At 43.9% G+C, this 26,319-nt stretch overlaps 1 protein-coding gene across 1 annotated transcript in view; it reads left to right on the top strand.

Moving 5' to 3' along the window:
• Positions 1 to 25,317, top strand: part of gtdc1 (glycosyltransferase-like domain containing 1) — a 39,183-nt gene extending 13,866 nt beyond the window's left edge. The window contains 10 exon segments of the mRNA XM_084362180.1: positions 1,069 to 1,236; positions 2,767 to 2,940; positions 13,832 to 13,924; positions 14,378 to 14,485; positions 17,348 to 17,457; positions 18,929 to 19,073; positions 23,715 to 23,785; positions 23,873 to 23,964; positions 24,409 to 24,465; positions 24,467 to 25,317. Coding sequence (XP_084218306.1) covers positions 1,069 to 1,236; positions 2,767 to 2,940; positions 13,832 to 13,924; positions 14,378 to 14,485; positions 17,348 to 17,457; positions 18,929 to 19,073; positions 23,715 to 23,785; positions 23,873 to 23,964; positions 24,409 to 24,465; positions 24,467 to 24,511 — 1,063 coding nt within the window. The 3' untranslated portion in view covers positions 24,512 to 25,317.
• The last annotated feature ends 1,002 nt before the right edge of the window (positions 25,318 to 26,319 follow it).

The following is a 26,319-nucleotide window of genomic DNA, read 5'->3' as shown; positions in this document are numbered from 1 at the left end:
CACGGCTTCAAAGACTCGGTTCTTCAGTACAGAGGGTTTAAGGGTACAGAGTCAGAGGGACCAGGGGGGTCAGCACTGAGGGATCACCCACAGGGGGAGACCTGGACCTGGTGGTCCACATCATCACCTGAACTCTTCAGTTTCAGAACTTTTATCTCTGTCTTGTTTGGGAAGTCACAATCAACTAGTCCCAGGTCAAGTCCTCAGGCCCCGTCATGACCGACACATTCCAAGTCAAGATGGTAAGTCCTTCGTCCCAAATCAAGTCCTAAGACATGACAAATACATCCCAAGTCAAGTTCCAAGTCAATACTCAGGGCTGACAGGTCCGTAAATCAAGACCGACAAGTCCGAAGTCCAGTTGTAAATCACTAGTCCCAAGTCAAGTCCTATGTCCTAAGCCAAGACCAATACGTCCCCAGTCGAGACATGAAAGGCCCAAGTCAAGTTGTAAGTTACTGGTCCCAAGTTAAGTCCCAAGCCTTGTTTCTAAGTATGTTCAGGTTCAAGACCAAAAAGTTCCCAGTCAGATCCGGAGGCCCGAGTCAAAACCAATAAATCCCAAGTCAGACTGACGATCAAGATACAAGTGTAGTGTCTAGACACATATGTCACAAGTCAGGACTGTCGGGTCAAGTCGAGTCACAAGTTGGTGTCACAGTTTTAATCTTTCATCTCTGGGAGGAAATAAAGTCAAAGGGCTGACGTGACTTCAGGAGACACTTGGTTCAGTGGGTTCTGTAGAGGAGGAGTTCGGTCACCTTCGTGTGAAACAGAATTTACATTTGACATGTTGTGAACTCCTTCCTGCTCTCCAGAGGACGAACCCTCCAGCGCCCCCTTCAGGACAAACTACATGTTCAGATCCACGTCAGTTGGCTTCACTTCAGTGGTTCTAAGAATAGTTTGATAGAAGTTATTCTCAGCCGTCTCTGGTCGTCCATGTTGAGTCCAGATGTGGTTCTCAGCAGGTTTCTGACACCAGGTTTCTGGCTGCTGTACTGACGCTGTCTGTACTTAATTTTCATCATCATCAACGTATTTCTGTACATGTTTTTCTTTCTTCAGAGTCCTGTTCTGCAGCTCTGTCCTGAACCTCTGTGAACTGGTGGCGCTCAGACCAGATCTGGCCCGTCTGAAGAAGGTTCTGTACTTTCATGAGAACCAGCTGGTTTATCCGGTCCGCAAAGACCAGGAGAGAGACTTCCAGTATGGATACAATCAGATCCTGTCATGGTAAACACAGTGAGCACAATGTTTTATAAGTGATGTTACTGATGTTTGTGTCGGAGCGACTGAAACATCTCACGTGTGAAACAAAGAAGCTGGTGATGAAACATGACGTTTATTTAATACCCTGAACACAACATGAGTCGAGGTTTGATTCTCACAAGTCCAATAATAATGAATCAACAAATGTGCTTCAGTTTGTATTAAACATCCAGATGAGTCCACCATTACTTCACTGTCTGTTGTTGGCTCCTTCCAGCTGCAACAGTTTGTCTTAATGAGCGTGTCAGGCTGCACATGATTGGTTAATGAGCTGCTGTGACATGATTGGTTAATGAGCTGCTGTGACATGATGCTGTGTGTGTAATTGAAGTGGGTCGAGTTGTCATTAATCAGCTGTCTAACAGTGCAGAGAAAACTGATTGTTGTTGATCTGCAGGGCAGCATGTCAATAAGTGGAGTCTCTCCGTCTCAGCTAACGTCGTTACAGCAGCATTAAATAACTGATCATTAAGAGGCCTCTGATTGGATCAGAGCCAGATTACTTCACTCATTTCAATTAGAATGCAGCACAAAGCTTCATAATGAAACTCACATCAGCCTCCACTTCAGCTCAGTGTTTGTGAATCAAAACTGCATTTACAAAACTGCACTTTTTAGCCACATTAGCAGAGACTTCTGTCAGGAGTGTGACGATACCAGAACTGTTCTGATAGTTATTATATCGGATGATATTATCAGCTTAGTACACATCAGTATCAGTGTTAATGTCAGCTGATATAAAGATGTGAGCTCATTTAGAAACACCATCTTTGTGACAGGTGAGAGTTTGTCGAAATTATCGAGATTGTGTTTGTTAAAGGTGCGATCTGTAAGAACTTGTTTAAAACGTACAAAAATGATCAACAAAATATGAAGAAATAACTAAACTTATATCAAAGACATCTATGTTTTGTGTTGGAGGGACATCTATTGAAGTTAGCATGCTAACCAGCTACCCCTACGCATTATGTCCCTTTTTTATAAGTGATTATCAAATCGTTGGCAACACCAACACTCTCCGGTGCTCCGAGCTCCCGGTCCACGCCGGGTCGGCTAAAACAACCGCTAGCTAATGGAAGCAACAGTTAGCAGCAGTTGTTATAGTACAATAAATAGACAAGTTAAAAGTTCAATAATTATTGTACTGTTAGCTAACTTATTGTACTGTATGCTAACTTGTTGTGCTAGAAGCTAATGTACTGCTCTACTGTTAACAACTTAACCCATCTTCATTAATCTTTGCTGCACGATGTGATGACAGTCTTGATAAAACACGTCAGGGAGATTAAACAGAACAGAGAACGTAAAGAGAAGCTGCTGTTAGCAGTTAACTCAGCAGCTCCAGTGGTTCGTTAACTAGTCCTGTGAGTAGTTACTGCGTCACCGGTGTGACCGGACCAACACAAGCTGCTGAGAGAACAGAACTGCTTGTGTTTCTGTGCTGCAGTGAAGCCTCCACGATGAACTGACTTTAAACCTCCTGTGTGTCTGCAGTCTGGTGTCAGACGTGGTGGTGTTTAACTCCACCTTCAACATGGACTCCTTCCTGTCCTCCATCTCCTCCTTCATGAAGAAGATCCCAGACCACAGACCCAAAGACCTGGACCAGCTGATCCGGCCTAAATGTGTGGTCCTGTACTACCCGGTCCAGTTCCCTGATGTCAGCAGGTCAGTGTGATCCTCCTTCTCAGACTGAAAACTTGAATCAGTGTTGGATCAGACAGGAGCCGGGTTTTAATGAGGACCTGGTTCTGGACAGAAGGTGATTAACATCTGAAGCCTGTGTGAGCTTTAGCAGGTAGAAATATATTGATTAGTTATGGCTCTAATGTAAATCTGATGACATGATTATGATTATTATTATTAGACATTGATTAGATCCAGAGTCCCTGTGTTTGTGTCTGGTCTGAGATCAGCTCAGTGGATCTGTTTCCTGTCACAGTTTAAATGAACAGCAGCTGTTTGTTCACATCAAAGTGACGATCTGAGATCAGCTGTGAGAGTCCAACAGGGAGTTCTGGTTCCACTGATGGTGTTTGTGTGTTACATGAAGTGAGTCTGATGGTTCAACATGCTCAGTTATTCAGTTTTAAGTTTAAAGTCCAACTGAAACTAATAATAATTAAAGCCGACCCAAATGCTTCATATCTTTTACCGTAACGAGGGAAGTGAATCCAGAACTTGAACTGTTGAGGACCGGTTCCAAAACTATCGGACTCGTATTCCTCTGAGTTTATCAGTTCTTTTAACAAAGCATTTGTGTTTTTCTAGTCCCGATAATGGTGTTTAGGACTAATAATAACAACAATAACAACAATAATATCAACAACAACAACAACAATGGTTTTTGTATTCAGTTATTTTCAGGATATTCAAAGATACTTTTTGTGACAAATTAAAAACAAAACCTCAACACACGCTTTTAACATGTACCATGAGAGTTAGCATGTTGCCCTCCCACAGTGCTAATTTATAGCACGATGACATACTGGTGTTAAAATATGTAACATTCACCAAAACTACCATAGACTTTAGCATAATACAAATAACGAGCTAATGTTAGCATTTTAACCGTGGTAGTTTATAGGTTACATTTCCAGAATATTAGCATTAGCATGTTAGACTGCTTTAATATGTTTAATATGTAAAATCTACCAAAGAATTTAGCCTAACTACCTTCTGAAAAATGCTAACAAGCTAACTTCAGTATGTTAACTGAGGCAGTTGATAGGCAACGTTTATGTATAATTACGTAACATTGTAACATTACATTCCCATGATGCTAATGTTAGCATGTTAGCTTGTCAACAAACATGTACAATTCAAAGAAACAGATTTTGATGGTTTCAGTTTCTACTTTTACTTTAGTGTGTGTGTGTGTGTGTGTGTGTGTGTGTGTGTGTGTGTGTGTGTGTGTGTGCGCCTCCAGTGTTTCTCGGCTCATTTTCAGATGCTAATGTGTCTGATCCAAACTCACAGAGTGGAAGTAAGTGATGATATGCACGACCGACAATCCCTCCACAGGCCCGCGGGCCTGATACCAAACACTGAGAGGGAGTCCAGCTCTCTGAAAATATATAACGCTCACAGAAATAAGCGGGAGGAGGAGGAGGAGGGGGAGGGGGAGGAGAAGAAGGAGGGAGAGAGAGAGAAGAGGAGGAGGAGGGGAGAGAGGAGGAGGAGGGGGAGCAGAAGAAGGAGAGAGAAGGAGAGAGAGAGAAGAGGAGGAGGAGGGGGAGGAGAAGAAGGAGAGAGAAGGAGAGAGAGAGAAGAGGAGGAGGAGGGGGAGGAGAAGAAGGAGAGAGAGGGAGAGAGAGAGAAGAGGAGGAGGAGGGGAGAGAGAGGAGGAGGAGGAGGAGAGAGGAGGAGGGGAGAGAGAGGAGGAGGAGGAGAGAGGAGGAGGAGGGGGAGGAGAAGAAGGAGAGAGAAGGAGAGAGAGGGAGAGAGAGAGAAGAGGAGGAGGAGGGGAGAGAGAGGAGGAGGAGGAGAGAGGAGGAGGTTTCCCTGTGGAGGTGTTAACGTGATGTGTTCAGGAGGATTCATGGGTTCTCTAATAGTTCTTTGATCCATTGACTGGTTCCTCTTGTTGTCTCGTGCTGATGATCTTGATGAACTCTCTGTCTGAGGAAACATCAGGAGCAAACACTTGGTCCAGTCTTTGAATAAAGAAGTGGAATGTGGGTCGTGGTTTCTGGGTCCAAGGTGACCTCTTTTTAAAGTCTTGTTTAATGTGACCCGCGGTCCAGAACTCAAAGACTTTCAGTTTACTGAGATATAAAACAGGACAGAAGCTGACGGGACGGGACGGATGAAGAAATGACCTCAACTATTAAACGATTATCGAATTTGTTGCACAAAAATCTAATCAACTAATTCTTCAGCTGTGAGTCTCTGTCGTGTTGTTGCTGAAGATAATTCCCTTGAATAATGAATTACAGCTCGGCGCTGACTCATCTGGTCCAGCTGACGTCAGTCTTCTCAAATCTGAGCTCACAATTCTGCTTTAATGTGAAGGAAAACATCAAACTTCATTTAGGCTCAGCAGCTTCAGATCAAATGTCACCTTCAGACCTGCAGTGGTCCCACCACACTGCAGCTCCTGTACATGCAGGACAATCAGATGTCCTGGAACAGGCTCAGTCATCATCTCCTCCTGATGATATAAAGTCAGGCTCAGTCATCATCTCCTCCTGATGATGTAAAGTCAGGCTCAGTCATCATCTCCTCCTGATGATATAAAGTCAGGCTCAGTCATCACCTCCTCCTGATGATATAAAGTCAGGCTCAGTCATCATCTCCTCCTGATGATATAAAGTCAGGCTCAGTCATCTCCTCCTGATATAAAGTCAGGCTCAGTCATCATCTCCTCCTGATGATATAAAGTCAGGCTCAGTCATCATCTCCTCCTGATGATATAAAGTCAGGCTCAGTCATCATCTCCTCCTGATATAAAGTCAGGCTCAGTCATCATCTCCTCCTGATGATATAAAGTCAGGCTCAGTCATCATCTCCTCCTGATATAAAGTCAGGCTCAGTCATCATCTCCTCCTGATGATATAAAGTCAGGCTCAGTCATCATCTCCTCCTGATGATATAAAGTCAGGCTCAGTCATCATCTCCTCCTGATGATATAAAGTCAGGCTCAGTCATCATCTCCTCCTGATATAAAGTCAGGCTCAGTCATCATCTCCTCCTGATGATATAAAGTCAGGCTCAGTCATCATCTCTAACCCTTCAACTTAAACCAACATGTAAACTGTTATATCGATTCATAAAAGGCTCAAACTTGCTTCATCTCACCTCTCCACACTTCACCTCTCCACACTCCACCTCTCCACACTTCACCTCTCCACACTCCACCTCTCCACACTTCACCTCTCCACACTTCACCTCTCCACACTCCACCTCTCCACACTTCAGGTCCTTTCAGCGCTGACTTTAGACACTTTAACTCTCTGGAGTGCTTTGACTTGAAAACTTATCCAAACGAACTTGTTTACAGTGTTTCTCTCTGTTTTCGCTCTCTATGACAGAAAAAGCTCCCCTGGCTCAGATTCAAGCGTATTAGCGGATCAATTGGTTCTGTGTCGTTCGGATCAAGGTGAAGAAAAAAACTCTGCTGGCACAAAAGAAGAAAACAAACCAGAACAAAGCTCGGGTCTTTTGTTTGGGGAGTCTGGTGCGTCTGAATGCTGCGAGGCCTCTCTGGCCTCGTCTCTGGCCTCTTTGTGGTTTGTGTGTTTGCGGTATCATCTATCAATCGGGCTTTGAGTGCTGGACTTTTGTAATTTAATAGTGATTGACCCGAGCCAGCAGAAACCTGCGGTGGGACACAAAGACATCACATCCATCATGGCCCAGCAGCAGGAGCCCGACTTCTCTCTGAGGACCGTCAGAGGGAAATCAGATCAATGTGGACACCACGTGATCAGCAGGTGTCCGATTCTGGAGAACCTTTTATTCTTTGTTCGGACCGGTCTGTTGTTGGTCTTTGTGCAGCTGTCGGGGTTCTGCTGGTCGTCAGGTGTTCGACTGTAGAGGGGGATCAGATTAATCCTGATCAGCCCAACAAATAAATACTTGTTTTAAAAGACGGCAGCAGAGTCCGTCAGTCTTCAAGGACATTTCAGTTTTTTGTTTTCCTTTCTTCAACTTGGCACCGGTCTTTCTGGGTCCACTTGATTTTTACTAACTGAGACCTGATCTGGGACCTGAATCCGACCAGCATATTTGGATAATAATTGATCCCACTCTTCGAAAAGACTTCGATCGATCCCTTTGGTTTGGGTCTAATTGTCCTGAGGTCTACCTCACACTGGGTCATGGTTGTTCTTGGCTCTTTTTCGGGTCAGGTCCAATTATCTATTGTGTAGTCTGAATGTCCTTGGGTCCTGTTTGGATGGGGTCTAGTTGTTGGGAGGACTGTTATTTTACCATTGGGTGGAGGTCTTTGTGGTTCACATGGCTCCTAGTAACTGAGATCTGATCTGGGACCTCAGTCTGTCCGGGTCGAAGTATGGACCTCAGCTTTAAACTAGTCATTAAAGAACAAAGAAACCATTTATGGTTCTAGTTTACTTTTCTTAAAATCATGGTTTTATGTTGGACCAGGTCCGTTCTTGGCTCCCTGTTGGAGCATTTTGGTCTCCGTTTCGTCGGGAACCTGTCGGATCAGATTGTTCTCAGAAACTTAGAGGTCTCTTAGATCCAATTAGAAAATGAGACCTAATCTGGGACTTGAATCTGACCAGAATATAACAGGTCCTGTTCTTTTGCAGGAGGTCCATTAATTGATCTTTGAACTTCTGGGACAGACTTTTTTTTGATTGATTGATTGGTTTCCTTTGGTCTTGTTTTTTGTCCAATTGTCCTGAGTTGGTCCTCTACTTCGCACTTCTTCTTTGTTGACCTTGGCTATCTTGGATCGGGTCCAACTATCTTCAGTTCGATTTTGTAGTCCCTTTTGGATGAGTTCTGGTTGTTCAGAGCGCTGTTATTTCACCAGTGGGTAGAGGTCTTGATGGGTCCACCTGGTTTCTAACAATGAGACCTGATCTTGGACCTGACGCCGCCTGGGTCAAGGAAAGGACCTCAGCTTTTGGGTCTGTAAACGGATCATTAAAGACATTATTTTTGGAACTAGTTTACTGTTTTCTTGAGTTCCTTTCGAATTGGATCTTATAATCATGGGTCTGTTGGACCGGGTCCGTTTCCTTAGGTCCCTTTCAGACCAGATTTTTTTTACAACCTTTGAAGTCTCGTTAGAGTCTTCATCAGTCCATTTGGTGACTGAGACCTGATCTGGGATCTGAGCCTGTCTGGGTCGAGGGCTAGGCCTTATATTTTAGCAGACTTTGGGTCGATAAATACTCCTTTAAAAAAACCAACTAGTTTTCTTGAGTTGTTTTTGGGTCAGGTCTTATAATCATGAGTCTGTTGGACCGGGTCTGTTCTTGGCTCCCAGTTTGGTCTCAGTTTCATTTCAGCCAACCTGAGAGGTCTCATTAGACGCTTCATTGGCCTGACCCTGATCTTGGACCTGAATCTAGCTGGGTCGACATCATGATCAGTCTAATTGGGTCCATGTAGGGTCGTCTTCTGTAGCAGTGGTTCTGGGTATAAAGATCAGACTTTAAAACATAATTAAGGGGTTATTTTTGGATTTGTTGCCTTGGGTCCCCTTTGGATCAGATTTTATTGTACTTGGGACTTTTTCAGATCAGGTGTGGTTGGTGCTGGCCCTGTTAAATCCACTGGACCTTTTGTACTGAGTGAACCACAGTTGGAGCCTGAAACTGGAGCTGGTGTTGATGTGGAGCCGCTTCAGTTCAGACGTATTGATAACCAGCTGATCATCTACCATCAGGTCCAGACTGCAGGATCTTTGTGTCTGATCAGATGCTTTAAGTCCAATTATAGATTATAAAGTCAGACATTGTTGCCTTGACTCCACAGTCCAGCCAATCGCTGCTCGCCGTCTTTCACAATCTGTGTGATGTCATCAGGAAGGAGGAGCTAGGGACCTCACCAGAGGAGAACATCTGACATGCCTCGTGATCTTTGTCTATACAAATAAAATGATTAGAAGCTGTTCAGTTATAAACTTGTGATGAGACGTCGCAGGTCCAGACGTAAACACACCAGTGTCGTATGTTGTTATGCCTCCACGCCAGCGACGGCCTCGGCTGCAGGCTTCGACGTGCGAACAACATGAACATGATATCTAAAAAACACTGTGAGGGAAGTTCTTCAAATTTGGCACAAAAGTCCACTTGGACTGGAGCATGTACTGAAGTTCACTGTGACCTTGCGGTGTCCCAACACTATATCTTTGAAACACCTCGAGGGTATTTCTTCATATTTGTAAGGAATGTTCATCCTTCAGTCCAACTCAAGTTCTGATGAGATGTCAGTGACTTCAGGGTCACATGTCTGGCCGTAACTCAGCAGTTCATATGAAAACTATGACAAAAACATGAAGCTGAACGTTCTGGTCTTTCTTCACACTACAGCTGAGGAGCAACACCACCACCACCAGAGTGCAGAGGCAAACAATCGTGATGTGGTAAAACTGGAGTTTTGATAAATTCTCCATTTTATTGACATAAAGCACCTCGTGCACAAGAACCAGAGTCAGAACCACAGAGGAAAATGTTCTGATGTTGGTCCACGCGTGGATGAAGCCCGAGTCATGAAGTTTGCGGCGTCTCGTCTGAAGTCTGGACTGAAAACATTTATATTTCATGATTATGTCACCGCTGAACAGCAGCGTGTGTGTGTGTGTGTGTGTGTGTGTGTGTGTGTGTGTGTGTGTGTGTGTGTGTGTGTGTGTGTGTGTGTGTGTGTGTGTGTGTGTGTGTGTGTGTGTGTGTGTGTGTGTGTGTGTGTGTGTGTGGTATTAAGGACAAATCACGGCGCTGGTTTGATCCTTAATTCGTTCCTCTTCATCACAGTCACTTCAAACAGACATATGGAGCCACTTGTGGTTGATTCTGGCGCTGAGAGTGGAGTCGGACCCCTCCCTCCTCCTCCCTCCACCTAAAGCCCCCCTCCCCAGCCTGTAGTCCTGATGGTGCAGGATCAGAGTGACGTCAGCTCCTCGCAGACAGGAAGAAGGTGGCGAGCAGCTGTTTTCATCTGTGCAGATTAAACGTGTGATTAGGAGCTTCATCAGCCGACTCTTTGATTCAGTGTGAGGTCGTCAAGCTGTAATCAAACAGATCAGGTTCTGATCCAACAGGCTGTGCAGGTTCAGCAGTTTGTATCATCGGGCTTTAAACCAGCACTCCAGCAGATTATCAGGTAGTTAGTGCACAGCAGAATTAAAGGACGAGTTCACAGAGAAACACGCGGGTGGGTTTAGGTAAATGGGACAGTTTTGATTTCAGCCGTTTCTCCATCTGTGTTCTTCAGCTGGAGGTCTCACTCCACCCGTTCACCAGGAGACCTTAGTGTCCGACTGTGACTGTCAGAACATCATCTATGGAGCACGACGACAGGACTTTGTCATTAACAGAGCTCCAGGTGAAGGTGAAACCAACGTTAGTTTACTGTGTCAATGTGAGGAAGGTTAGATCATCATCATCATCATCATCATCATCATCATCATCATCATCATCATCGCGCCACACTGATGATGTGTTCAGTGACCAGTCCTGTTTAAATCACATGAAGCTGCTAAAACAACCATATTGCAACTGTTTGTTGTTACAGATATTATGGTTGAGTGATGATTTAAACTTAATGTGAACGATCATCAGTTTTCATTTTGACTGAAACAGCTAAAGACGTCCTGATGATGTGACCTTTGTCCTCCATGTGGACATGAGACCTGTAGGTTCAGATCGAGGACGTCATCATGATGCTTTCTTCACACAGCTCATCAAAACATGTCAGCTTCTGTGATTGGATGTTGCAGGAGGTCATATGAACCTCTGTTCAGCCCTCGTGGAGCTCGACATGCTGACTAGAATTTCCTTTGGTTCATTACATTAATAAAGTTTTATCTTTCCCTGGACGGTGACGTCAGGTCCGGGACTGGTTCTGGTTCTTGTGTTGTGTGTTGAGGAGTACTCTGATCACCTTTGTCACGTGGTGAGGTTTGTTACCTGCTGTGAGTTTCCCCTTCGTCTGCTGGTGGATGGTCTCAGGAGCAGGTCTTTGGTTTCAACAGGGTTTCGTTGCCAGTTGCTGCAACAGTCGTGGAAAATAAAGCAACCAATGGTAAACTAGCAATCAATAAACAAAACGTTTAATCGTAGCTGCTCTTCCTCTGGAAACCAACTACTCATAAACTCAAGACAACTCACTAAACTCAGTCAGTCAGATGTGAGTTTATGTTGAATTATTTCTATAAACAAGATCAATATTTTGTTTGTAGACGTGGAAATCCTGCAGAAACACCTCGCAGCACTCGCAGTCCAACAATGAGGAAGTTCTTGTGTATTGGGACAAAAAAGAAAAGCTTCATGTTGGTGTTTCAGGGAGAAACATTGATTTCAGACACATCAGGCTCTGATCTCTCTGCTGGCTTTAGTCTGAGATGAGTTTTGTTGTACTGGAAGTTTAAAAACAGTTGAAGTTTCCTTTAAGGATGAGGAGTGATACAGCTCTGAGCCCTGAGGCCTGGATCTGTCTTGGTATCAGCCGGGTCAAAGCTTGGAGGTCTCTGTCACTTTGAAACCATCTCATCATCACAGAGCTGAGGGGGGCGGGTCAGTCCTCTGGACCGGAGCCGTCTCAGCAGGTCATTACAGCACATTAACATCCACATTACAGTCATTACACAGTCACAAGAGTCCACCGTTCGTTCACTGATGGACCCATGACCTGAGGGGGGTCCTGACCCAGAGGCTCGGTCAAACCCTCTTCATCCTGGTGGTTTTCAGGCACAACAGGAGATGATGTAACGCTCATATGGAGGGAAAACTGTGACATCAGGAGCGATGGATTATTTTCATCCAGTGAAGAAGAAGCATCTGCTGTAAATCTGCAAAACCCCAAAACAGCAAATGTACAAGCTGCAGGTTCAGGACCACCGCCAGACCTGGTGCTCACGTGAGCTGCTTTCTGATTGGACGGCGAGTATTCTGCTCTGACCAATCAGCAGTGAGCGTTGGAGGAAGGTTGGCCTGTCAGAGAAGCCAACACTGACGTTTGCTTGCGAGAACCCAAAACTAATGTTAGCCTGTGGGAGGAGCTAACACTGACGTCAGCCTGTGGGAGGAGCTAACACTGACAATAGCCTGTGGGAGGAGCTAACACTGACGGTAGCCTGTGGGAGGAGCTAACACTGACGGTAGCCTGTGGGAGGAGCTAACACTAACTTCTAGTTACGATTCAAATATGAGTCATGAGTTTTTACATTTCTTCTGAAATAATAGAAAGAGAAGATTTTTCCTCTCTTTGAAATTTTAGTAAGTGATCAGGTCCACACTGTGACCAGGTCCAGACTGTGCCCAGGTCCACACTGTGATCAGGTCCACACTGTGCCCAGGTCCACACTGTGATCAGGTCCACACTGTGACCAGGTCCAGACTGTGCCCAGGTCCAGACTGTGATCAGGTCCAGACTGTGACCAGGTCCAGACTGTGCCCAGGTCCAGACTGTGATCAGGTCCAGACTGTGACCAGGTCCAGACTGTGCCCAGGTCCAGACTGTGATCAGGTCCAGACTGTGACCAGGTCCAGACTGTGCCCAGGTCCACACTGTGCCCAGGTCCACACTGTGATCAGGTCCAGACTGTGACCAGGTCCAGACTGAGTCTCTCAGACTCTTGTGATTATTGCCAATAAAGTAAATGAGCTGAATGATTTTTGACCTTCATGTTTAATCAGCCTCTCAGAGGTGAGGTCATCACACAGATTACTGTTGATTTATCAATAACATAATTGCTCCGCTCTCGTTTTTTATTGCCTGCAGTCCAACATCTAATTTGTAAAATGGATTATTGAATCAAGTTGTTTTCCTGCGAGGCAGAAACATCAGAGTGAAGCCGGGCCCAGTGGACCGACCGTCTCTGAGTGTGTCTCCTCGAGGCTGCAGCCGTCCCTCAGCCTCACGTCTTCATGTCTTCATGTGTTCATGTGTTCACGTCTTCATGTGTTCATGTCTAAATATCCTGAACATCTTCATGTTTTAATCTGTTACTGTTAATTTGTCTCAGATGAAAACTGTTTAAATCTTTTAGAGTCATCGGATTGCATGGAACAATTCAGTCCATCTACTGTGACCAGAACCAGAACCAGAACCATTTACCTTCTCATTGTTTAATGAAAGACGCATGTCGACAGTTTGTCAGAAAGTTTCAGGTCTGTTTGTATCAATTTTAGTCATTTTGATGCCAAATCAGATTGAATGTTAATGTGAAGGACAAAGAAACTTCACTTTCATGTCTTAATGTTTTCAGGAGCTGATTTCTGATTTACAAAGTAACAATATTTCAGTTATAATACAAATGCATCTAGAATATCCTGGTGAATAATTAAAAACATTGATGTTAATGTGACGGTTGAATCACATGATGAGGTCTGTGGTTGGAGTGAAGGAACGAGGACGTGAAGACAGATGTTTGTGTCCAACAGAGGAACAGAAAAAAGAAAAACTTGAGCATTTTAAACAACCTTTGAATATAGATACATATATTAATATAATCTAGATCTGAGTTCAGGTAGTCTGTGAGGTCGGTACCGACGGATCCTCTCAGGATTTTAAGAATCATTCGGATCATTTTAATAAAGATGAGTTTGAATCGTGTTTTATGTCCTGACGTCTTGATTCAGTGGATCACCTTCACAGATGTTAATGATTCCTTCAGTCGTCTCTGCTGCATTAATCATGACCTGCGGCGTCTCTTTGATCTGATAACAGAACGTATAATGGACTCCTGTGGCGGGCCATGGTTCTGCCTCAGGTGGACACACATTAACATAATGAGAGCCTCCAAACACATTAATCCTGGATGTGTTTGATTTCAGGAGCGTTGGAAGCTCCTGTGTTTGTTTCTGTGTTGTTCCTGTGGTTGTTTCTCTGACTGGTGACTCTGCTGGATGTTTTTCAGGCTGCTGCCTGAACACAAACTCCTCCGCAGGCCTGCAGAGACGTCTCATGTTGATGACATCATCACACCGCAAGACGAGCAGGAGGCGCCACGGTAACACAAAATACTTAAACAAGAATAAAATATTAAATATTAAAGAGCAACAAAATCTACAGGGAGACTGAGTGTCTGCTGCAGACTGAAACACCAGAACAACCTTTTAGTTTTGTTTTGATATGTTTTGTTTTGTTTATTTTTGTTTTGATTTGTTTTTTTGTTTTGTTTATTTTTGATTTGTTTTGTTTATTTTTGTTTTGATTAGTTTTTTCGTTTTGTTTATTTTTGATTTGTTTTGTTTATTTTTGTTTTGATTTGTTTTGTTTATTTTTGTTTTGTTTGTTTTGTTTATTTTTGTTTTGATTTGTTTTGTTTATCTTTGTTCTGTTTTGTTTTGGCTCTAAAAGATGCAGAAGGAGAAACGTTAGTTAAAGAAAAAGATGAATGACACAAAGAGAATTAGAGGAAAAGCTTTTCTGTCGTGTCCTGATGAGTGTTTGACCCGGTCAGGTGTGAGCAGGAGGATCCGACCACAACATCTGAACCCAGAACAGACCAGAGACCCGTTAGTGAGGAGGACCAGAACAAACCTCTGCACATCGTCTGGCCTCACAGGTGGTGAGTTCATTTATTTGTTTACTTTATGATGTGAAATATAAGATCAGAACCACACAAAGAGAATTTATTACACTTTTTGTCATCGTTTACTGTGTTAGTCAGTCAGTGGAGCCCGACAAACGCTGGATCTTTTGGGGGTCTGGTTCTGATCCAAATATTGGGGAATAAAACATTCTGATGTTGATATATTGGTGATGAATAAACAGAACGTAAACATAAAGATCCTTCAAATGTGGATATAAAACACCTGTGACAAAAATATTTAATGAATATTTGAGTTTATTTTCAACTTTAGGGTCTAAAATGACATTAACAGTTAGATTCAGTGGAGATAATCTGAGTGATCCTGAACATCTCGTCTGTCAGAAACATAAACTGATGATACTCAGGTACCAGCCTCTGAAACCAGGAGGTCATTTATAAACAACTGAAACACTTTCAGTATTTACAGAAACAGAAGCTTCCTGATGAGTCTGCCGTCACACTCAGAGCTGTGAGAGGATTGGACCTGCGTGGCCACCGTCCGTGTGTGGATGTGTTTTTCACCTTCTCTTGTATCAGTAACAACAGCAGCCGTCATGTAATCTGCTCTGAACTGAGCAAAAACACAGATGGATTAGAGCTTTTATTCAGCTGGAAATGAGGATTTCTGTTAATCTGATTGAAGCTTCTCGTCTGTTTGTTTTAATCTGTGTGTGGCCCCGATCCTCAGATTACAGCGCCGTCTTATTGCTGCTGCTGTGGGGGGTGGAGGCTGAGGGTGGGGGGGTGAACAGCTGTTCCAGGTGAAGATGCTGCAGCACCGGTGGGTGTAGGACGGGTCGGGTCGGGGTTAAAGCTTCATGTTGATCAGGATCAGAGGATCAACGTCCTGATGAAACACAACAAACACAACACACTCTTATTTTACAGGTTTTCTAAATGGACGCTGGTGTACAGTAATCTTATAATCACCTCTGAACACTTCAGCTTCAGTCAGGTGACACTAACACTCCCACATAGAAGACATGTACGACCGTCCAGAACCAGAACCTTCAAACAACAGCTCTGAAACCTTCAACCACACGTTTTTATAAAACCAGGTTCTGCTTCAGTCAGCAGTGTCGAGTCGCCGAGTGTCGAGTGGACCAGGACTCGTTCACATCGTGAGTTCAGTGTGAATAACAAAAAGCACCTCTTGGGTTCAACATGAAGCAGAATAGTTAATGAGTCGTCATCACAGTGATGATGAATATTAATGAGCTCTCTGCTCTCCACTGAGCATGCTCAGTTCTCTTCTTCTGCTGTCAGACGTGTTCATGTTCACCAACATACACAAACCTGTTGGAGGTGAAACATCAGCGTGTGAAGAAGAAACATCTTCATGAGTCTGAGAGAAGTTTAATGTTCAGACAGAGAAACACTGAGACTCAGAGTCCTGAACAAAGATGGAGCTGCTGCTTCTTCTTCTGCTGCTGCTTCTTCTGTTGCTGCTGCTTCTTCTTCTTCTTCTTCTGCTTCTTCTTCTTCTGCTTCTGCTGCTTCTTCTTCTGCTGCTGCTTCTTCTGCTTCTTCTTCTTCTTCTTCTTCTGCTGCTTCTTCTTCTTCTTCTTCTTCTTCTTCTTCTTCTTCTTCTTCTTCTTCTTCTGCTTCTGCTGCTTCTTCTTCTGCTGCTGCTTCTGCTGGGGGGGGGAGGAGGAGGAGGAGGGGGGGGAGGAGGAGGAGGGGGGGAGGAGGAGGAAGAGGGGGAGGAGGAGGAGGGGGGAAGAGGAGGAGCGAGATGAGGAGGAGAGGAGGAGGGGGGGCGAGGAGGAGGGGAGAGGAGAGAGGAGCAGGAGAGGAGATGGGGGGGGGGGGGGGGGGCGAGGAGGAGAGGAGAGAGGAGCAGGAGGCTGATGGAGCTGTGTGTCACTCGTGGTTGGTCTTTGTCCTCCTGTATCAGCGCTGAGGGAACAGACGGCCGCTCACACAACAGTCAGAAAGGTTTTTGTGGAAATGAGGGAATTATCTGCGTCTGCAGGGAGGAGCTAATCTGCTCTCTGATTGGTCGTCACCTCAGGAAACACTGCTGCTGTTTGACCTTCACACCGTCGCTGCTGCTTCAGACCCACAAACCAGCTTTCACTCACCACAGCAGAGACGTGGAGACGGTCCACACCACGAGCAATGAGACGGTCCACACAGTCCACACAGTCCACACAGTCGAGACAGTACTGGTTCTGTAAGAACAGTACCACTCAGCTGTCTCAGCAGCAGCTCACCTGTTCATGACTGTTTTTATTCTCATTATTCATCTGGAATATTAAATCAACTCTTTCTGTGGATTTTCACACTAAGAGCGTGTCAAAAACTGCAGTATGAAACATGTAGAGCCCGACCGATGTATCACAGACGGATCAGTACCACGGGCCTGAAGTGAAGACTGTCCTCAGATTATAATGCAGATACAGATGTTTGTGTTGGTGACCACATCTGAGATCCAGCAACAGTCTGTCAGCTGCTCTGAGGCTGCAGCTGAGGGAGGAGCTCAGCATGGAGGTCCAACATCTGTCCACCAGAGACATGGACCATGACCATCAACTCTTCTTTCTCCCTCCTCCTCCTTCCTCCTCCTCCTCTTCCTCCCTCCTCCCTCCTCCTCCTCTTCCTCCCTCCTCCCTCCTCCTCCTCCATCTCCTCCTCTCTCCTCCTCCTCCTCCACTCTCCTCCTCCTCCTCCTCCTCTCTTCTCCTCCTCCTCCTCCTCCCTCCTCTCTTCTCCTCTTCCTCTCCTCTCTCTCCTCCTCCTCCCTCCTCCTCCCTCCTCCTCCTCCTCCTCCTCCTCCTCCATCCTCTCTCCTCCTCCCTCCTCCTCCTCCCCCTCCTCCTCCTCCTCCTCCATCAGGGAACATGATAAGGACCCGGAGCTCTTCTTCTCCACTCTGATCAAACTGAAGGAGCGACGACTCGACTTTCACCTGTCGGTGCTCGGAGAGACGTTCACTGACCCTCCAGGTGAGCGCGCGCACACACACACACACACACACCTGATGACCCTCGGCTCTGCTCGTCATCACATTAGTGTGATGAAGAAGTGTCCTGACTTTGCCGTCACCTTCAGAAGCTGCAGTCTGAAGGTAAATAATCATCTGGTCAGAGGTCAGAGGTCAGCGCTGCGTCCAGGCTGCAGGAGCGGCTTTAATTGATAAAACACACCGTGTATCATCAGCTGATGATGCTATAATGAGAGTGTGTGTGTGTGTGTGTGTGTGTGTGTGTGTGTGTGCACTCTGAGATATTGAGACGTTAAGTTTTACTGCATCATAAACACACTGACCGTAAATTCAGCTTCATATTCAGTGATTAGCTTTATGAGTGCTGGGAAGGCAATCACATTAGGACAATTTTAATCGACTTTGATTTTGTTAATAGGGTCAGAGTATTGATTATCTTCACCCCTCACCTGTTTTTCTTTCTGCTCGTGTCATAAACGTCCAGATTCATAAACGTCAGGCTTTTTAAAAATGTTGTTTTTATCCCGTCTTCTTTCTTTCTTTTCCTCCAAACAGCAGCAGGAAGAGAGTCGTCATAAATATCACTTTAATTTAATATCTAGAGATAATAAATTGTCTTTACGTTTAATTTCTTTAATTAATCTTTGTCTTTCGTTTCCTTTGCAATATAATTGTTGTCACTATTTCTAATTACCAACAAACAATATACATTAAAAACAAACAAATAAATAACATTTGTTAAGGGAGTCTGGGGACAAAGAAGTCGCCTATACTGGTTACTGTTTAGTGTGTTTGTAAAATGTGACATGTTTAGATCAATAAAATGTTTCTTCTTTCATAAATTGAGTGTAAATGGTGAAATCAGTGTAAACAGTGTGTTCAAACAGCTGCTAAATGTTGGCAGGTGAGACTTTAGCACTTTAGACACAGAAGCAGACAGGCTGGTACAGCCATGCTGCCACAAACTGACACTTTCTACAAGGAAACAAACAACTGACTGTTTTCATTTAATGCTGAATTTACAAGAAGGAGACAATGATTCAGAGTCTGTCAGAGACAGAGTTTCACTACGTTAGAGAGTTTGTTTTAACTCAACAACTCTTAAAATCACTACATTTGTTAATGGAGTCTGGTGATGTGGTGTTCCGGGTTCAGTGGTTCAGAGTCTCACTGAAGGTCGTTCTTACTTCTGGAGTTCTTGTGATCAGCAGATCAATATTTTCACTCAATAACTGATTTTGCTGTAAAAAGTTAAACTGATGCACAAGAAGCCCGTCGGCCCAGTCCAAACAGAACAGAACAATTATTCTGTTCTGATTTTAAGTCTCTTGGACTTCACTTGTGTCTTTTCTTTAATATATAATAAAACAAATGTTGTCTTCAGGGTGAATCTGCTGTGAACTCTTCTTCTGGTGCCACCTGGTCACCACACTCACCTGTACGTCTCTTCTTCTCCTCCTGATATTCTGCAGAGATCTTTTCGGAGGCCCGTGGTCTGCTGGACCGTCACATCCTGAACTGGGGCTTCCTGCCCAGTAAAGCAGATTACCTGAAGGTGCTGTGTGAGGCCGACGTGGTCGTCTCCACCGCCAAACACGAGTTCTTCGGCGTTGCCATGTGAGAAACTCTTCTTCTGGTGTTTCTGTGTCTACTGTCGTATTTATGTGCCGCCATCTTGGCTCCTTCTCTGAGCAGCGAGGACGAGTTTCGATTAAAAACATTTATTTTTGATCCAGTTTCTCTCAAAATGCCCAAAACAAGATGAAATGAGAGAATTCCAGCTCAGGTTCTGACCCGTCTGCTCAGCATCAGTACAGTAACACAGTATTTCCTCAGGTGGTCTCATCAGATCAGAGAGCTGACGGACCTGCAGCCTCTCAGTCAGAACTCAGACTTCAGTCACCTGAACTCTGAACATGAAGCTCTGATCTCAGGTTGAGTCAGGTGCATCTGAGCTGCAGGCGCAACAACAACAACCAATCAGAGGCCTCGTTCTCTGAAGCACAGCCAATCAAACGGCTCTGTGAGCCTGCAGTCCTGAGCCTCTGATCTGCACCTGATTCATGTTGGAGGCTTTTTATTTATATCTGAGCTCCAGAGTCCAGGTCCATGAAGACAAGATCAATAAAATCAGAAGAAATCAATAAAATCAAATCACATTAAAGTAGAGAGAGAAACTCACTGCAGAACATCTGGCACCCGTACGCTATTACAGTTATCAAGTGAGAGCACAATATAACACAATAATATAATATATAATATAATATATATATTATAATATATTATATAATATAACACAATAATATATATTATAATATATTATATATATTATAATATAATACATATATAATGTACATGATGACAGCAGGTGAAGTGTTAGAATAAACAGAATCAGCATGTTAATGACTGTAAACATTGTGTTTAAATGATCTTGAGGGTTTCAGTGAGAAATGAGACAAACAACCATCAACATGTCCCGTTAGCACCGTTAGCGTTAGCACCGTTAGCACTGACAGTGAGGCTAACAGCAGCAGCCACCACGTCGACGTGTTGTTGGATGTAAATGAATAAAGCGTGAGTATTATTTGTGTAACGAGAGGCAACGGCTCTCTGTGATAATGAATCACGAGCTAATTATGGCAGAGAGAAGAGTCGTCCCTGAGGGGGACGTGATGTTTGTGTTGTCTTTGATCCAAAACCAGGAGGGACCAGAACCCTCGGCCCCCCACAGAGCTCTGTGGACACCCAGCACCGCCGTGTTCGTACAAACAGTCTGTTCAAGGCTTCATGAAGACGTGTTGTTCTGTAAAGGGTCAATATTAACATGGAGCTCACGTCAGGTGGAGGGTTTACAAAATGGCTGCTGTTCTTCTGCTGTGAGATAAAATCATTCAGAAATATAAATGTTTAACCATCTTTTGATAAAAGTGTTCAGTATTAACATTTAGTTTGAACAACAGAAACACAAACAATCATTCTTCACACATTCAATCTGGAATCTGTATCTCTTGTTGTGGCTAATGTTAGCATAGCAACAGCTTTCTAACATGCTGATGTTGTTATTGTTATGCTAAAATGAAGTTATCTGTAAATAGCATTTTATTAATTTAACCCTTTAGTTTATTAGCAAGCTAATTTTCTCTTCAGGATGTAGCATGCTAATCCTCACAGTTAGCATGTGAAAACTAGCATTTTATACAAAGCCTTATGATTTTAATGTTAACTGTCACATGTTAAAATGCTTTGTTTGCTAATGCTAAAATGTTACCACATGAACATGCTAATTTAGCATTAATTTACCAGTACTTTTACCATGTAACATTAAGTGTGTTAGCATGGTAGCATCTTCTAAATTAAAGTTTTTTTTATGAGAAATATGAGCTAACTGGACCTAGAAGCTAACTCCCAAAAGTAATTAGAATAAGAAGATCTGACAATTATTATGCTAGTTTAACATGCTAATTCTTTGCATGCTAGCATTACAACAGTACTTTAGTACAACATATATGGCAGATCTGCCAACATGTACGCATTTCGTTGCATCTCGCAGTTCGCCGGTTTCAGTTTCTATGCAAGTTCAATCTATGAAGTTGATTCTGCCGCTGAGCCACAACAATCTGCGTGTAAGTGCAGTGAAAAGCTTTTGGCCAATCAGAGCGCTACATTTTAACACCCTCGCACACCTGCCCCTCCTCGCCAAATGCTGCGCACGTTCAATTTAATTCAGTGCCTCAAGCGAGACAGGCTGGCCGGTCTGATATGGTAGCATTTGTAGATTTAGCATGTCAGCATGCTAACGCCGAACTGTCGGCTTATTGTGTCTGTCAGTAAAATAAAAGCACCAGTTTTGGTTGACAAAATAAAAGCACTAATTCAGATTGACAAAATAAAAGCACCTTCTCATGTCTTCAAAATAAAAACAGTTCCTGTTTAAAATAAAAGCACCAGGTCAGGTCATCACAATAAAAGCACCAGTTATAGTTGACAAAATAAAAGCACCAGGTCAGGTTGTCACAATAAAAGCACCATGTTAGGTCATCACAATAAAAGCACCAGTTATAGTTGACAAAATAAAAGCACCAGGTCAGGTTGTCACAATAAAAGCACCAGGTCAGGTCATCACAATAAAAGCATCAGTTATAGTTGACAAAATAAAAGCACCAGGTCAGGTTGTCACAATAAAAGCACCAGGTCAGGTCATCACAATAAAAGCATCAGTTATGGTTGACAAAATAAAAGCACCAGGTCAGGTTGTCACAATAAAAGCACCATGTCAGGTTGTCACAATAAAAAGCACCAGGTCAGTTCATCACAATAAAAGCACCAGGTCAGGTTGTCACAATAAAAGCACCAGGTCGGGTCGTCACAATAAAAGCACCAGTTATAGTTGACAAAATAAAAGCACCAGGTCAGGTTGTCACAATAAAAGCACCAGGTCGGGTCGTCACAATAAAAGCACCAGTTATAGTTGACAAAATAAAAGCACCAGGTCCGGTCCTCGGTGAAGCGGAGCCTCCTGTGAGCTCAGTACTGAACCCGGCGGCAGTAGAAACAGTAGAAACAACAGAGTGGCCTCCAGCTGAGTGTCGTCGGTGTCAGCTGAGAGTTTCAGCCTCATTATCACTGAATTCTGTTTAATCTGATTAATTATGATGATCGGTGCGAGCAGACGCCTGCTCGTGTCCCGCGGTGATGATGAAGTCATTCAGTCCAGTGAAACGATCACATAATTATATCTGAGATGAGAAGTCTGATAACATTTACTCACATCAGAGAACTGAACTGGACTGACCTCGATAATCCAGATCCTCAACTCACATCAGTTTGATCAGTTGTTATCAATCAGATCGGTTGTTTTTGATGAGTTTCAGTCAGATCTGCTGTTTAAATATGAATGTTTCCAGCATGAAGAGATGTGAGATTGAAACCTGATCAATTATTCATCAACCATCTACAAAATGTTTCAAATACAGGACAGCCGGGGTCAACACGTTCACATCCGCTCCCTGAAACCAACACAAGAGCTGGCAATTTTTAAAAAACTTTAAAAACCTTAAAGCTACGGTCTGCGATGTGGAAGATTGATCCTTATTATGAACATTATTTAGATGGTGGTTACGACCTACACGTCTACATGTGATGAGCAAAAGGAACCAAATAAATCTATTCTCTCTAGCGCCTGCAAAACTGCAAAGAGATTGACCAACAGCAGCCATGTGGTCTGGATGGGAGTTTCCCCTCGCTCACTCCCCTGCTCCTGGTCACGCCTCGTCTTGTCCCTTGTTATCCCAGTACCAGAGCTAACTTAGCTGTTGATAAGTAGTAACTTATTACGTAGCTGTAACATAACGTAGCTGTAACATGCTAATGACGTTACGCTAGCTTGGCTGTGGAGCTTAGCTGTGCACATTGTAATGACTTCCGAGATTTACGTTAGTTTCAACGTGCATTGTAATAACTTTACCCGTGAATCCGCCATCGTTCCTCTGCATTCAAAGCTGCTGTATTTGGTTTCTGCCGGCTTGTTGCTCTTGGTGCTTGTTGCGGAGGGGGTGTGTTGCGGGGCTCCGAGGGGAGAGCGGTACGAGCTCGGAGGGGAGGGAGCTGTGTGGACCATCGTAGACCATAGCTTCAGTTTTATCCTTATAAACACAGGCATTAATTAAATTAATCAGTTGAACCGAGTGTCTTTATTATGGCCACGCTAGCAGCACTGTGAGGCTAACATCAGCATGCTAACATGCTCACAATACTAACATGCTGATGTTTAGCAGGTATAATTTTTAAATGTTCACCATCTTCATTTAGTGTGTTAGCGTGCTAACATTAGCTAATTATCAGTAAACAGCATGAATGCCACATTGTATCACAATTCATCCAATTGTTGTTGAGATATTTCAGTCAGGAACAAAATGGTGGACTGACAGATGGACTGTTTTCATCCGTAGAGCTACGCTAATAGCATGGCTAAAACAATTTTTGAAAGCTCATCGTACATCACAAATGCTCATTCAGCCTCAAGAAGAAGATCAGTGTAAGTCGTAGATTATAAAACATTTGCTACCATGCTAAACATTAGCATGTTATGGTAGCATTAATATGATAGCATGCTGAAAAGGTAATATGTTTAAAGTTAAGGAATTCTAGTTGATGTAGTATGTTAACCACCAGCATGTTCGCAGGCTGACATTAGGATTTTCTTACCTCTGGTCAAGGCTAGCTGTTTCCAGAGTGTATGCTAATATTAATATTTTCCAGGTTGGAGGCCGTCCACTGTGGCTGCTACCCTCTGTGTCCGAAGGCTTTGGTGTATCCTGAAATCTTCCCAGGTAATAAAAACCTGATTTAAAGTGAAGTGTGAGTAATGAAACGTCTGTGTGGAGCTGTAACTTCTTCTTCTCTGCTCTCTGATGCAGCAGAGTACCTGTACTCCACACCTGAGCAGCTCTGTAAACGACTACAGTCCCTCTGCAGGAGGCCCGACGTCGCCCGCAGGCACGTCGTCAAGGTAACAAGATTGGACATCAGAACCAGAACGGTCCAAATCTGAGCAGCAGAGGAGACATCCTCACTTTTAATCCAAGACACTACATTTCCCATAATGCACCTGGTTGAGCGTCTTTCATTAGCACCTTGTGCTTGTGAAAGCTTAGAGTTAGCTTCTAGGTCCAGTTAGCGGTATTTAGTGCTAAGCTACGTGGACTAACTGGACTGGTTAACTGCACTTTGAAGCTTTTCAGCTAACATAGAAACTAGTGCTAAGCTAACTGGACTTTCAAGCTAACTGGACTTGAAGCTAATCTAACTGGACCGAGAGGAGAGTTGAGGCTAACCGTGACCCTGCTGGAGGCTGTCAGCTGACTTCGTCTGAGCTAACTGGAGATCATCATGTTGAACTGCTCCTTTAATAACCCTCCAGCAGAACGAGTCTGATCTTCTTCTTCTTGCTCAGGTCGACACCTCCTCCTTCTCCTGGTCGTCTCTTAAGGAGCGTTATGAGACCCTGCTGGCAGCGCAGCGTCCCTGAATGCACCGCGGAGGCTTCAGTCCATTAGGCTCGGCTGGTTAGGAGGCCGTCGGAGCGTCTGCCAGGCCGTCGTCATGCCTGACTCGACGCCACGTCCCGCAGAAAGCGGCGGTGACTTCCAGCCCGTCTCAGGCACCTCGGAGCCCCAAATCAAAGGCAGGCAGGCGGGCTGGAGACGCCGAGTCTGGACCTGTAAACGTCCCCGTCCTCTCGGGCTGGAGGAGAACTTTCTTTTATGTGTGTGGTTTGGGTGGAGGAGGGGGGTTAACGTGTAAAAGCTTTCATGTTTCCACAGGCGGTGCCACCTCATATATCCGGCTGGATCCATTTTTATCCTTTGTGCTGTTGAGTTCTGTTGTTCACCGCAGCGACTGAGCGGCAGCCAGGCTGTGGTTTCAGTCTGCAGCTCCACCTGAGCTGCCAGGTCCAGAACTGAGACCAAACCAGAATAAAGTGGATCAGCAGACGCTCGTACCCACTGAGGCGACACCAGCGCTGTAAAACTGTGTGTGTGTGTGTGTGTGTGTGTGTGTGTGTGTGTGTGTGTGTGTGTGTGTGTGTGTGTGTGTGTGTGTGTGTGTGTGTGTGTGTGTGTGTGTGTGTGTGTCGGCTTTAACAACAATAAAGTCTATATGAAACCACTGAAACACTTCATTCAGATCAGCTGATCAGCAGCTATTGATCCGACCTGATCACCCTGCAGAGAGGAGACGGATCATATAACGATACAGTCGCCATTATTAATACATCTGAATTATGAACTTAGTAATTAAAATAATTAAAATGTGTTTAATACAAATAAAAGCTTTAACGAGTCGACTCGACACATTTTGATTCAAATCATCTGATCAATGAACGTTTGTTGATAAATAACTTGTCTGTCAATCAAACTTTGTTCTGAAGCTGTTTTTGAGACATTTGTCTGATAATTAAATCAATTAACTCGTTTACGTAAAATAAGACTCGATACAAACATGAACGAGACGCAGAGAACACACTGATGATTAACACAATTAAATAATTTAATCAATACGTTAAAGAATTCAGAGATTATTAAAGATTTGAAAAATGTTTTATGTAAAGTCAAAACTGTTAAATGAGTTCAGTTATATGATAAATCAATAACTCAGTTTTAGACTCAGCTGACTGTCACAATAAGACTTCCTGTCTGTCACAATAAGACTTCCTGTCTCTGATGGTTTTTGGTCTCGGAGCCGTTTTGTTTCTACGTTTGAAGCTTCAGGCCTCGTTAACTGATTCACTCCTGCAGACACACAAACATCTGCAGACACACGAACATCTGCAGACACACGAACATCTGCAGACACACGAACATCTGCAGACACACAAACATCTGCAGACACACAAACATCTGCAGACACACAAACATCTGCAGACACACAAACATCTTGAGCTTCACACGACAAACAAACTGTGTATCTGACCTCAGGCCGCAGCGTCCGCGTGAGCATGCTGATCCACAGAGACACATGAGGGCCCTGAACGCACCACCACTAACACACACACACATGCACGCACACACACTAACAGTCCAGTCTCGTGGGTTTTATGGTTCTGCAGTTAAATCTTTATTGGTGTCGGGTTGTTCTGGAGGTTTATGATGTCATCACAGACTGATGATGAGAATAAATATTACTGATGTCGAGTCATCGATCGGTCCATCGATCAGTCCATCGATCACTAAACTGATAATTGTTTAATTGCTTTTCAAGCACAAACACGGATCATCAGAACCGACCAGATTAGTTTGGATCTTTTTTTAAAAGCCTGAAAAAGAAAAAGACAAAATTAAACCGGTGTCAGACTGAGTGTGTG

Source organism: Pagrus pagrus (assembly GCF_965226575.1).
Source record: "Pagrus pagrus genome assembly, chromosome: 9".
NCBI lineage: Eukaryota > Metazoa > Chordata > Actinopteri > Spariformes > Sparidae > Pagrus > Pagrus pagrus.
This window is presented reverse-complemented; position numbering and strand designations above follow the sequence as displayed.